The sequence below is a fragment of the Trematomus bernacchii genome, unplaced genomic scaffold (assembly GCF_902827165.1).
Source record: "Trematomus bernacchii unplaced genomic scaffold, fTreBer1.1, whole genome shotgun sequence".
NCBI classification, from domain to species: domain Eukaryota; kingdom Metazoa; phylum Chordata; class Actinopteri; order Perciformes; family Nototheniidae; genus Trematomus; species Trematomus bernacchii.
Genome location: NW_022987608.1, coordinates 7,903,137 through 7,918,095, shown reverse-complemented (window position 1 = coordinate 7,918,095; position 14,959 = coordinate 7,903,137). Strand labels below are relative to the sequence as shown.

Below are 14,959 nucleotides of genomic sequence, written 5' to 3'. Positions count from 1 at the left end.
GGGGGTTCAGTGTCAAGAGTTTGAGATTTCCAGTCATAAATGGTAGAACTTAATCAGTCCAAATCTTAAAGGTAGGGTAGGTAAGTTTGAGAAACCAGCTCGAGATCGCTAGAATTTGAAAATACACAGCCGGAGAAAATCTGCCACTTCCTTACAGAGCCCCTCCTCCAACACACGAACGTGCACATGACCAATGAGGGCACGAGATAAGTTTGTGCCCCGATGGAAGGCTGACAGGCAGGTAGGCCATCCAGTTATTTTAGCCGGGCCGGCTAAAATGATTGGTCGTACTTTTTACAGTATTACGGCTTCCACAGATGACATTTTGTTATGGATTTTTTGTCAAAGCACTTAAGATATTCATTGCTATCGGGATGTTAAGAGCATTCCATGGAATATAACAAAAAGTGTATCTCGAGCCGGTTTCTCAAACTTACCTACCCCACCTTTAACATGATGGCATAGATACAATCTATATATAACAATCAATATATGAACTTTTGGTTTAGAGAGCTTGAAGAAATTCAGACCCACCTGGAGGAAAACATGAATTCCATAAATCCTATAGTGGTGCCTCTCGTGGCCCAAATTGACTATTACAACAACACACTATTTAAAAAATCTAAAATGTTACCAACATTTTACAAACAAAAACGATACAAATTCAGATAAGACCTTTAAAATGGATCACCAGATTGTTTTGTTCTCACTTGTCTTGCGTCTGAGGGCTTCCTTAAATAATCAATTGAATCGAGTAAAAAGCGACAACATGCCGTAGCCAACCGGTTGTGTTTATCCACCTTGATGTGTCGACTTGTGAACGTTTACCTCATTATGAGTTCATATGGGAGACAATCTGCTTCCAAGTGTTTGACGGGAACAGCACACTTGAAGAATGACTGTGGGTACACTAGTGGCAGTGGTAATGTACATAACAAACATGGCAGATTAAAGTATATTATATAATCAAAAAGATGTGAAGTGAAGACAGGTGCAATATGGGTCAGAGGAGTCGGAACAGATTTTAGTGCCTATTATTTTGGAGCTCATAGTTTGTGCTGCATGAATGAGTCCCTAAGTCCCGGAAGTGAGGTAGCATTTTTGCTCTTCAAGTTCCCTCATCTTGAAGTCAATGGGTTTTCTGAATGGATTTTTGGTTATATGCCTGAAATAAGGCGTGTGATTAACACAAACTTAAAAGAGTTTTGAGGCTTTTACATTTTTTAAAAGAGGGTGTTGCTAGCTAGCGGTTAAATGAGGCTAACGAGTTCATCACCACTAAGAAATTGCAGTGCTTGGTGTAGTATGATTATAGCTAATGTTAGATTGTTATGCTTACAAAACATACAGTGGTGTTCATTTGATAAGTTTAGTTTGCTGAACAAAACATCTAAGTATATTTAACTTGTGTTTCCCACAGAACTTGTTTTTTGCATCATGAATCAAAGGAACCAGCGAATACTAACTTTGGGGTTGTTTTCAAAATGCACATCATCCCTGCAGCACAGTTTTGAGGGGTATTGAATCACAGTGAGGGTATGTGTGATTTCCTTGCTTTATTTGCCTCTCTGTGAGGGATCAGTGTATGCAGGTCAGAGGTTGTGCCTTGTGTGGCTGCTGAGGGGTCAAGACTGAGGAGGAGGAATGTCCATCATAAAGGAACTGACCAGAGTGTATCCCCTTCAGTACAAATCACAAATAGTTTCAGGTCTCTGCAGGGGATTCTCATGCCGTGTTGAAATCAGCGGATATCTAGGGAAAAGCTAACTTAAAACATGCTCAGAAATGTCTAGAATTGATAAACAGTAGACGTGATTTGGAGGTAAAAACAGTCAAACATACAAAATCAAGCGTGAATTGTGAACTTATTTATAGATGTAACTAATCTAACTTCACTCTTTTTCACACAAAATCAGACAATTCTCCTTTAAGAGGTCCAGACAAACTAAATTGCTCATGAACAATCCGAAATCTTGTTGCATTTGTTATGTTAAACAATAATAATGCTCATATTTTCGACCAATGAAATGGAGTGATATACAAAATTGACAACCTAATCTCAATATAGCTTTTCCCAGAGTTCAGAATGAGCCTTCACTCTTAACACATATATAATGTTAGATTGATAACGTTGGCTGCTGTTATGAATATGATACGAGGTTATCCTGACTTACTTTCTCATATTGCAATGAGAACAGCTTCTATTTGTTTGTTGCTTATCATATATTGCCAAAGTATTTCAGAAATGTTATATTTTATACTATTTTGTGTTATTTCCTTGTGCCAGTAATCTGCAATGCCTTTGCAAATGTATCCTACACTGTTGTTAGCGCTTTGTTACAATCTTTTTTGGATTTGCACATGAAGCTCATCACTCAGTTATTATTATGAAGCTCTAAGCTGAAGTATGTTTGACCTTTAACCTGCATGGACGAGCACAGTGCAAAGCTACACTGGAACAACCAAAGGCTTCAATAGACGGATATTCAAAAGAAGCCAATCATGCTACTCAGATTTCTATTTCATTCTTTAGCCTAGGTGCAATGAAAAACACTCTCTTGTCTTACATTATATGGGCTTTCTTTTTTATCCTAATTTGTTTACAGGGAAATACCATTGCTGTTGTTTACAGATAGGATTCTACCTGTACTGTAAAGTTGTGTAGTGTATATCTGTACTGATATAATCTATGTACCGTAGATGTAAGACAGAGTATTATGTGGTCGAAACCTGAAATAAATCGGAGGAAAGTGTACAAAGTGATTTGTGTGTGATGTTTATTATTGATCAGTTGATAACAGATGAAAAGGACCGACCATGAAACCAAGATAAAGGCTTTTTATTATTTACATTATTCAACAAAGACTCATGTTCGAAAGGAATTGTAATACACACCGATTAAAGAAAAGAAAAACATACAAAATACTTTATATAAAATAAAAAAACACTGATTGAAATATAATGGAACAATTTGAACCATAATACATTTAGTCTGTCCAACTTAATGATTGTTATTACCAAGCAACATCTCCCGAAGGATAGATTCATTTACTCTCCTTTTGTATTGTGAATGTAATATTGGTGGTAACTTGATTAAGTCAATTATATACTATGTAAGCACAAAATAAACTGAAATAATAAGTCTTAAAACTATTTTTTACACAGTCTATAAAGCAGTGATTGTACCAGAAAGAAAGTAGAGCTTTCAGACTACCCTTCAGATTAGATTTGATTACATTCTTTAAAACATGAATAGATGTTTCTCATACATCCACATGTAAATATAACAACCAGTCGAGGCTGCTGTGAGCGTGCAAACAAGAATTATGAAAAAAAGGTATCTTGGAGAGGTTGTTCTTGCGTTTTTAAAAAGACTTGTGTGTGTGTGTGTGTGTGTGTGTGTGTGTGTGTGTGTGTGTGTGTGTGTGTGTGTGTGTGTGTGTGTGTGTGTGTGTAGTTATATGTCCAACCTATTGAGGAGTCTAACTAGTAAGTGCAGTAAGAAACATACAAAAATACGAAAGATACAAAAATGAACTTGTTGGTGGCTATAATTAAATGTGTTATTTCAAAGCTCTCTTTGTGAGAGTGCCTACACGAAGTGAGACAGAAATGGCACATGTTTTCAATCCCTAACCAATCACAGACTCTCAAGTGATTTCCCTGCTTTAAATACTGACCAATCAGAATTGTCCCAACTGATTGGAAGGAGTTTAAGAAGATGTAACAAAAGTCATCTTTCTTCTTCAATCTCTTGATTTAGGTTTATAATGTTCTGGTCTCAGCAAACATGGATCAAACAACACACAATTTATTGGATATGAACAGATCTACATGTACGTCCAAGTGTCCACTTATTTGTCCCTTCAAGGCATGACCTTGTTCAATTGTCTTCATTTGTTATGATCAAACAACATATAAATACTCAATTGGTTATTGTGATCAGAAAATCATCAGCAAACATAGGATTTGTAACATGCCCCACACCCCAGAAATACCTCTGTCTCCGGCGCGCCTACGCCCTCCTACGTTGTGATTGTGCACGTGGTGTCGGTTAAAGTCAGTGAGGATTTTGTACTTTTAACTTAGACTTTGAACTGAGAGCACAAGTTCTCTTCAGGACTCTATGTCAAACAGCTGCTCCTGCAGTCTTCTCAGGGCCTCCATTGGATCCTCTTTTGAAGCTGATTCATTCTGGGAGGACATCTTGGAGATGTAGCCCTGATCAGACCCACTGTTAGGACCCTTTCCTGCGGGCTCCAGAACCTCGTCTTCCTCCATCTCCACTGGCTGAGAGAGGACGGCTTCAGACGGAGGGAAATGTACACTCTGCATGCTGGTACAAGAGGAGTCTTGAGGTTTTATAACCAGGGAGTTCTGTAAGGCCAAACTTCTCTGGTCCGAATGAGAGGAGGGTTGGCTTATGGGTAGCAGGTAATCCCCTTCCTCATCCTCAGTGGGATTTTGACTGAAGGGTTTTTCCTCGAGGGAGACCCAGTTCTGCCTTGGCGGTTGTGGATTGTTCACAACTGGCTCAACTGTGTAGACAGATTCTGGCCTGGGGCTGCGACGGTACAGGTGATCCATCGACTCTTCATCCAGGGTTGACAGACGTCTGCACTCAGGGTTAACTACTGGTGTAAGTTCTGCCACTGACCAAATCTGGCGTGGGGGGTTCAGTTCAGGTGTAAGGACATGAACACCTACTCCATTTTCATTGATTTCTACCTCATTGATGAAGACAGGGAGCCCATCTCTTATTAGAGGAACACACTCGAGGACAGGAGGGATCTGCAGCTGGTCGATGAGCAGGCTGGCCTCAGTTATCACCTCCTCCTCATCGTCCACACACTCCTTCTCAAACCAATCAGGGTTGTCCAACTGGTAGGCCTGGAAGGTTTCAACGGCACACTTCAGATCCCTACCCGAGGGACAGTCAGAGTAATCGTCCGCCCCGATGCCCTTGATGTGGCAGACCTGATCCGGCTGATATTTCTCAACGTCTAAGATGCGGAAGTACAGCTCCTCGAAATGCTTCATCAGCTTGTACTTGACGCCGATGTCAAAAACTGACGGTACGTCTTGCTCCCCGCTGATGTCATTGAAGTACGCCACCATGTACTTGCCCAGCATGCCCGTGTGATGCATGTCAGGCAGGAAGAGGTTGAGGAAAGGAGTGAGCATGTCGTCGGTGGGGGACAGAACGTCTTCCCTCAGTTTCACCCGACCTTGGCCGCACATGGCCCTCCACTTGGCCTGAACGCCTCGCGAGCACAGCACCAGGATTTTGTCGGAAGGATTTTTGAGCTGTTGTCGCTGCCACTCGAGCCAGCGAATGCGCCCGACCACGCCGATGGAGGTGGTGTCCAGCAGGTCCACCAGCACCTCGGTGCCACACTGGGCCTGGAGGAAGGCGCACAGTTTCAGCACCACGTCCCTGTAGAGGCGGTGGTCTTGGGAGTAGATGATCAGCACCTTGGGAGGTTGTTTAAGCTGCTGTGGTTGACGTCTTTCATCTCCCACAGGTGGCGCAATAACAGCAGGTTTCTCTGAAAGTGCATGAGAGCATAGATAAATGCCATATGCAAATTAAAAGCAGTTTTTAAACCCATAACATTGAATGCTCAAAAATCAATGTTTAAATGAAGAACTAATGCTTTTAAAGGGGCCCTATTACGGGTTAGGGTTAGGGTTCATATTTGTATTTTGTGCCTCTACTGTGACATGTTTACATGCTTTAATGTTCAAAAAGGTTTTTATTACTCTCATGTGCTGCAGCAGCTCTTTTCACCCTCTGTCTGAAACCAGAGCCCAGTCTGCTCTGATTGGTTAGCTGGCCGGCTCTGTTGTGATTGGTCAAACTCAATGTCCTGCCACTTAACCTATCAAGTACAATGTGTTGGATCGCTAGCCAATAGAAGCGCAAGTGTTACATAGTGATGTCATTATGTTTCGGAAGTAAACAAAGGAGTCCAATTGTGGCGTTTCAGGCAGGAGGCGAGTGTGTTGGAGAGAAACCCCCTCTTGTGTGAGCTTTGGTATTTTAGCCTTAACCTATAGAAAATAACCTATACAACACACTACTGGAAAGGGAAGTCTCTAAAAAGCATAATGAGGTCTCTTTCAAATGTACTGTATATGCGACTTACTTGGCTTCCTACAGAGAAGGCACGTCATAGCGGTCAGCACGACACAGAAAAAGACCACTCCCACAATGACAAATGCGTACACTTGGACATTGCGGGCTTCTGTTGGCTTCACTGTGGAAATGAAAACACAGATCACTGATTAGCATTTCCTTTGAGGTGCAGTCGCTATGGCTATTGTATTAACTGCCATGGCAAATGTGTACATGTATAGGCCCCAGGGCTGAATCTGGATTACTTTCCCTTTAGTGCCACTAGTTGGTAGAAGGTACCAGTATGGAGTTACAGTATGGTTGATTCAATCTGATTTACTTTAAGTTCAGCCCATAATGGCTCATGATTTAGGTCCAGATTTCACCTGGATGTAGTCTAATTTGTAAATGACATCACATTTGATATCTTGATGAAAACTGGCGTTGTGTTTACACAATGCCCAAAACTCACCTTCATATTGTATTAAATTATGTAGGGTCAAGTTCACATACTTCTTTTTACTTACATCCTCATTCCTCACATTCAAGATAACAAGGAAGAGAAAAAGGAATTGAGGAAACACATATTTGTTAGCTGCATTTCCTTGATTATTAACTGTACAAGATGTATGTAAAAACAGGGTGTGTTGATGAAGGGAGAGTCTATCTATCACCACTTATCTCTCCTGGTTGTTATTCAATATGTATTGCCTTTTTTCAAAGGCTTCGTACCTGTCGAAGGACCAGGACAAATATCCACATTTCTCCTTTTACGGGCACAGTCCGTACCACATTGTAGGAATATAGGTTTGATCTGCAGGCAAGAATAAAGACATGTTAACACATTTGATTATAGAGGGTGCTGAGTCCTAGCAGCTGGAAAACAGACAGTTAAGTAATACATTACCATCACTCAGCAAAATAGATTTGAAAAGATTTACCTCAATGACAAACTGGCAGCAAGTTTTCGGCCAATTGTCAAGTTTGAATGTTGCATTCAGGGTCGTCTGATTTTCCTGGGGAACAGAGAGTGATGATTGAGGCACGGCATTTAATAGTGAACAAGAAGAAGATGCTGCCTATAAGGACACTTAGAGGCAAATATAAACTCAAAATGTTGATTTGCCTTTAATTTGATTGGGTGCACCTGGTTAAGACTAATGGAGTGTGATCCAACTTCTCTCCAACAAATTCTACCCCCCTATGTATAAAATAGACTTTAATCTGTAATACAGACTACAGTTCAGAGGCAGACAATAATATTTTTAACTAATTATCCTCAGAATGTATGTGTTTTACAGGACAATAATGTTTAATATATAAAAGTGTAAACCATTATTACAGTATGTTTCATTATTTTCTCTCGTCTTGGGCGCAGAACCAATCGCTGATCGTTGCTACCCGACAACTATGCGAACAAAACATAAATTCAGCCAATTAGCGTCCTCAGATCTGATGGCCAAGGGGCGACAAATTCAGCGCCCAAGGCAGTCTGTGCGTGGGAACACTTTGAGGTAAAGTTACAGTATTTGATGAAGATGGCTGCTTGTACTTCTGGAGACCCCGGACCCAGTTTATACAGTTTATACTTTATAAATACTGTAAACTATGTCCAGGACAAGGTGTTTGGAAGTTTTGATTCATAGTTAACCACACTGAAGATTATGGAGGTATACCACACTACTCACACAGCTGACAACTATTTCTGTGTGACAATGCACTACTCCGTCTGTAAGAGATGTCATTAAATAACTAGGCTACAATTTTGATGATTCTTTTGAGGAGTTTTTTTTGTAAGGTCAGTACTAAACAGTCAGCAGCCTTTGTAAGCCCTTCTACAACCCCAGTCAGTGAAAACTCCCCTGCAGTGCCAGTCAGATACTTTGAATCTGTTGATTAGTCTTCCAATATATATATGTTTTTCTTTAAAATGCAAGAGTTGGGTGGTCTGTGTTTTGAAGCAGATAAAACTTACTTTATTTATACAGTATCCTTAGAAAGGACCGATGGAGAACTGCAGCTAATGCCTCAGTGGTTTGCAAATATAATGAGCTGCCTTTTGTACAATAAGCAGAAAATAGGACACACAGTTTCCTGTACTGAAAGAAAACTGGGGTAAAAAGTAGGCTAAGGTACAAAACACAGGATGTGGTATTTAGCACAGATACAGTAATCTTCTGGGTCAAATCGCATGTCATTACATTATTACATGTTACTTGTGAGACGCTTTTATCCAAAGCGACTTACATACTCAATACTGTGGGCAATCCCCACAGGAGCAATTTGGGGTGAAGTGTCTTGCCCAGGGACACATCGACATGCTGACTGCAGTGGGGTTTGAACCTGTGACCCCCTGATCCCAACACCAACGCTCTATCCACTGCACATCTTCCATGTGAGCTACCCAACTAACATATTTAGAGAGGCTTGACGTGACCTTACCTTGTATGTATGGGTATCAAAAATGATACTGAAGCATTTAACAATGACTATGTACTCCTCACAGAGTGGGTCAGGAGTGAAGCTCACAGCCAGTGTAGATTCTCTGCTGACTGCAGTGATGCCAGGCCTCCACAGACTTCCTGTAGTACAGCAACAAGACAACAAGTTAGAGGTCTTTCATATTATTTATTAACTTCTACTGGTCTTTAGAATATCAGGGACTTACCTCTCTCGATGCAAAAACGGGTCATCTGCATTTTAGCATCTTGACATCCTAAAGAAACCATAAAATGTCATCAAAGTCGAGATCTCAAACATTTCCATCTTAACTGTATTTTAGAAATCGAGTTACGGACGACGGAGAGTTTCCTTGATCTCAACAAGGGCAGTGAGAGAAACTATGTTCAAAACTGAAATGAGGTTTTGACTTCAACTCACCAGGAACGACCACCATTTTGCTGACGTCGTAGATGCTATGGTTTATCTCTGGTTTGGGGATGTTGAAGACGGAGACCTGGTATGTCTGACCCGGGTCCAGCACCAGCATGTTAGCTGAGAACGACCACTGAAAACATCAAATAATAATGTCTGTCAGAAAATGTATATTAATCATATTATTTATCTGTTCAAGCAAATTAAAAACTGTCATCACAAATAAAAGTGTTGCTGGGCTAAAAGTATACAAACATTGGTTTTGAGATCATAAAGCAAGGGGAATTAACGTAAAATAAATAACACACAAAATAAGAGGTGATGTCATTTAGACAGATAATTAACTCATACAAAGCAGATACAATGTCAATACAACTCTTAAACTTAAAACAGAAGCAAGTTAAGATAATATCTTAGTTGTTGTGAGCCACACACCTTTTCCCCTGATGGACTTCTCATTGCCAGTTGTTTTTTTAAAGAATATCGCACACACACGTTAGCGTTGGTTGACAACATCATAACATTAAGCTCGGTGGCGTTGAGGTCACGAATACCACCTGAGGAGAAACACAGCAGAGGTCACTTCCTGTCTTCAAAACATCACATCAGGAGAAGCTTCATCTGGCTTATCATTGAATCTTCATTCCACCGCTGCTTATTGCATCATTTCTGTATAAAAAACCATAGTTACCATCATCCTTCAACTTCCAGCTGGCCTCCAGTACAGGCTGCAGGTGTCCTGACTCGTCCCCCCTGGTGTCCACAGAGACCTGCAGGTCCTCTGGATGGCTGGGAGTGTACTCATACACTTTCAGCCAGCCCTTGTCCAGACAGTCAACTGCTGAACACACACGCTGAATGTCAGAGAGCTGAGAAGTCTAACAACACATCTGATTTTTCATGCATGATCCATCATTTTCTTTAACAGCGAGAAGTATCCCAAACAAAGTTAGTTTGGGGTAAAATTTAGAAAATTCCAATGTTTACATTTTAAGATTTTGAGAAATTGAGGTGCTTGTAATTTCTTTTCATTGCAAATTGTACTTCTATTGTACTACAATTCAATGAGAAATATTGTACTTTTTGTTTGACTATATTTATTTTACAGCTCAAATAACAAGTTACTTTAAATGTTAGGATTTTTGAGAGTTAAAAAAAATGTAAATGTATTTTTATATAGGTTTTGTCATAAATTAAACTAGCCAACTAATTAATTATCGTTAAAATTATTTCCAATAAAAAAAGAATGTGTTACTTATTTTTATTTCTTTACAATTATCTGAATTCTGTACTTCTACATTTTATACTTTAAGTACATATTGCTGATTCTACTTAATTGTACTTACATTTTCAATGGAGGGATTTTACTTACGTATGTTTACAGTGTAGTATTAGTACTTTTACAGATGTGAATACTTCTACAACTTGCTGACAACATATGTCTGAACATTAGGTTACAGAATAGAAAAGAGCAATCGGCTTTCTCCCTTTGTGATAGTAAAGTGAAAGTAACAAGAATAATACAATGATGGAATATAGAAGAATTGAATATACTCACAAATGGTGACTTTACACTCCAAACCCTGCGTCAGGAAAAAAAGAGTAAAGTATATTGAAATCAGTTTTTATCAATCTTGTAAATAGAAACTCTTTACAGATAAGGCCCTTAACAAAATTAAACATCAACATAGACCAGGTTAATATGTAATGATTTATTAATAATTAAACAGGCAGTTGTTGTTCTAACTATGTGTCGCTGTGAACGTTTCTGTGAAAGGAACAGAGCTGATTTTTAGTTTTTTTCAATCTTGGCATCAATATGCTGTCATATAGTCATGGCCATTGCTTTTTCAAAATGTGTTATGGTTACCACAGTTTTACAATATATGCAATGACTCAATAGGTTGACAGTTGAACTTTAAGTGGTGTAATTTCCAGATGTTGTTACTTCATGTTACCATAACAATATATATATGAAATCTGACATTATTATCCAAGCATGCAATGTCTTTTAAGTAACACGAAATAGTCATAATACTGGGAACCAACAGTGATGATACAAAAAGGAAAATGGTTCAAAAACACATTAAAATAACTTCTTATTGCACATTTAACTTTAACTTCTTATGTTTGTAGGCCTATACATATTTCATTCAATGTATTGTATTGGGCTTTTTTCTTAACCTTTTTATGTTTATATATATTTTGTTATTTTATCTTTTAATTACACATTTCACTTTTACTTCTTATGTTTGTATAAATATTGTATTACATTTTTGTATCTTGTATTTAATTTGAACATGGAGGAACTATCACCTAACCCACGTTTTCTTTTAAATAAATAAATACATACTTTTGATTCTGATTAATTAATTCTGCTTATGGGAAATTGTTGTTTATTTATTTAAACCCTTTAAGTCTGCTGGTGGTCAGGATATCACCTGTGTAACTGAAGCTAACCTTGCTAGCTGCTAACAGTGAGCCGTGCTATCTTACCTGTTGAGAGCAGATGAAAGGCCCTGCTACACTCCACGCAGCGACACACAGAGACATACACCCTAACACCAGAACTAGTCGAATAATCATTTTGAAGAAGGAATATCATCAGTCCATGTCCCTGTCATTAGAAACATTTGAGACAAAGTTTGAAAACGTCTAAACAAAGGCGAGAACTCAACGTCACTGACGACGCTGAGGAAATTAATGAGAAACTTCCTGCTCTCTATGTAAATCACTTGTTCCGTTTACAGTAAGTTACAGTATGCTGCCTTCATGTCGCATGGGAATTTAGTGTACTGTTCAATTGATATTGCCTGCTTTTATATTTATTAGATAATGACATTACATCGCAGACAGAAGTCAAATTCAGCAAATATGCGTGTAATGTAATGCCATTCAGACTTCAGAGTTCACTTTATAAAATATTAAAATGATAAATGTGTTCGTATTTATCAACAGAGTTTTACATTACTTAAAAACAGGTGCACCATGAAAGTGTGTAGGGAGTTACATTTCCCTTCCTTTTCAGGGCTGCACATAGACACCATAAATAGTATCCATTAAAAATAACATCGGCATATATTCTATGTATATTCTGGCAGGAAGAAGATCAACAAAGAAGGTAGCATCTGCCAGGAAGTTTTTAACAACATGATTTTCCTGTGGAGTTTGAATGCAACATGAATAATAACACAGATCTCTTCCTTGTGTCGGCTCAGGCAGCTTCAACATGACACATAACAGCAGCTTGAGTTTTTCTCAAGAAATGAGGCCATCATATATTTCACCACCTACACCATGAACAGCATCTCCCACACTATTTGTTTTTTTAATTTCCACTTTCTGAATAAAACACAAACAAATAAAGTCAGGCAGTAGGCAGTGGTGTAAAGTAACTAAGTATACGTACTGAAGTACTGTACTTAGCTCAATTTTGAGGTAGCCCATACTTGTACTGTACTTGAGTATTTTAATTGGTAGCTACTTTGTACTTCTACTCCAATACATTCAGAGGTGAATTGTGTACTTTTTTTGATTTGTGTAATGTCTGCATAATGAGTTCTTTCATTTACTTTAAGTATACTTGTAGGCTATGCTAATACTTTTGTACTTTTACTTCAGTAACTTTTGGATTGCATGACTTTTACTTGTAAGCGAGTAGTCCTACACTCTAGTACTTCTACTTTTACTTAAGTACAAGATCTGAGTACTTCTCCCACCTCTGCCTAGTTGTGTAGATGTCAACTTAAAGTGTGGGCCTATACAACAGTGTATTGTTATTATATGGCACATTATAAACATTTTGACTTCCACACATTCACCACCAGACGGCACCACACGACTGCAGCATCAGAATACTGTGTGTGTGTACAGCTGCAGTCTGTACATAGGACTCACTGAACAGTGGGATCATGTGCACTTATCTATCATTATTTCATTTAAATCAACAAGGTGAATTCTTAATGCAGAGTCAAAAGAGTAAAGACATCTTACATTTCTTGTCTGGTGCTATGTAGGAACGGTCTGTGACTGAAAAGGCAGTTCACCCCATGAACAAACAAAAACAAACATGTTCCTCTAACCGACATTTATCAATTTAGATTTTTTTTTATTTATTATATTTGTGTTAGTTGCAGAGGTTAAGAATATCCGCTGTATAGATGTCTGACTTCTCTCAAATATGATGGAGATATATGGTGCCTGGCCTGTGGTGCTCAAACCTCCAAAAATACATTTGAAAAGGTCAACATGAGTTCCAGAAATCATGTTTCAATTATTCAAAACTATCCACAAATTAGCATTTTCATGTTGGAGCCATTAACAATAGAGTCTGTGACACACTTACACTTGACTGCTCGAACTTATCCCACGTTATTTTCCCTTGAATCCATTTAAGACGTGGAAAAACATCTTAACATCAAAAGTAAAGTTACAATTACAATCTTTAGAGTGGTTTGCAAGGGCCCACAGGTATGAAATAAGATTGATAATAAAAAAAAATTAAAATGTCAGTTCTTCAAAAAGAGCTTATGGCAGTGTTGTTTTTAAAATATGCCGGAGTTAAAATATACTTAACTTAAATTGTCATACACTGAAATGCAATTAATTTGAACCATTATTCTTCCTTTGTTGTATATTTAACATATCTTACCTTTTATTTTTTTTAAATGCTCAGACGTATTAAACAAATGTTGTGGGATCATTTAGTTAGGGTAGATTAGTTTAAGATTTAAGGTATTCTGTAAGTGTTTTTTCATCTTATAATCACTATCTCCAATTCTAGATGTGTTAGTAACATATATTTTTCTGTCTAGTGTCTTGTACCTTATTCTCAAGCTTTGGATATTTTGTTGGGGTGTCCCATTATGTCTTATCATTGTACTTAATTGAAATTAGATTCTCAAAGACTTAGAATAAGCAACCATTTGGGCACAATCACTTTCATTTTAACTACTAAATAAAGTGGATTTTACAATCTGAAGTAATGATTTGGTTCCAACTTGTCTCATCATCTTACTTCTCGGGTGTCTTGACCTTTTAGACAAAACTATGTAAATAAGCCCCATCTTTTCATCTTCTGGAACAAACCTTAAGTATCCTCTTTGAAATATTCTGTCAGTTTCACTAAATCAATGAAGCAGCAGTCCCTCCTTTCTCATCCCTGACACATTAATGTGCCACGCCTGAATTAAATCCCCCCCCCCCCACCCCCAGCCTTCAGAGACAGTGTGGTTGGATCAGTGGGGCCCCTCCATGGGGGCCGTGCTGCCTTCAGTTGAGTCCAGGTGTGTATAAGGCAGAGATTAGACCTGCCACAGATAAGATAAAGCTTTATACTGGGCTGACTGACAGGATCCTTCAGCACAAGTCATTGGACTGGAAATGCTGGATAAAGAATTGCCACACTACCACTATACCCTGGTGTCCACATGGGATCAAAACATTTCGAAATAAATCTGTGTGTATTTGTATGTGGGTGTCTTTGCTCTGATCGGATCAAAATTGACAACTTTTTTTCAAATAGAAAACGTTTTAGGGTGTCCTTATGTAAGGACACCCTAATCCTGTTTTACCCTTACATAAAAACATATACAGTACATTTGTACATAATGTACTAAAATCATATGATTAGATCCAGTTTGAAAACTCTCATACTGTCTTTCCGAATGTTACTCCACCTCCCGATGGCCAACTGTATTTGAAGAAGCAGTGAAAAAGTGAGTTTTCCATAATGCTTCCCCCTTTAAATAAGCCAGAATTCAACAAAAACGCCTATTATTAAATAGACTATGAAGGAGGGTCCATTTGACAAGAGATCAATTAGCTACATTTTTCTGTTTTAGCCGAATAAAATAAGAGATTTTATTGTAGAGCATAAAATACTTGTGTCTGGGGTTCAGAAATAAACCTGTCATTAGCATCATGCCTCTACATGTATCAGCATGTCAAATCATGGAAAACATGCCT

General features: G+C 38.4%; 1 protein-coding gene across 2 annotated transcripts; it reads right to left on the bottom strand.

The window, feature by feature from the left end:
- Positions 1–3,438: 3,438 nt before the first annotated feature.
- On the bottom strand, positions 3,439–11,703 carry il17ra1a (interleukin 17 receptor A1a). 2 transcript variants are annotated; one of them, XM_034131279.1, is made up of 11 exons: positions 11,489–11,703; positions 10,551–10,575; positions 9,684–9,833; positions 9,428–9,549; positions 8,999–9,125; positions 8,787–8,834; positions 8,561–8,700; positions 7,060–7,134; positions 6,851–6,932; positions 6,150–6,260; positions 3,439–5,549 (listed from the first exon to the last, which is right to left on the bottom strand). In XM_034131279.1, exons 1-11 carry the CDS (start codon positions 11,576–11,578, stop codon positions 4,117–4,119), a joined length of 2,403 nt encoding a protein of 800 aa, XP_033987170.1. In that variant the 5' UTR covers positions 11,579–11,703; the 3' UTR covers positions 3,439–4,116. The 2 variants fall into 2 exon arrangements, with proteins under 2 accessions (XP_033987170.1, XP_033987171.1); XM_034131280.1 differs by having other exon boundaries at positions 9,684–9,830.
- Between the last annotated feature and the right edge of the window lie 3,256 nt (positions 11,704–14,959).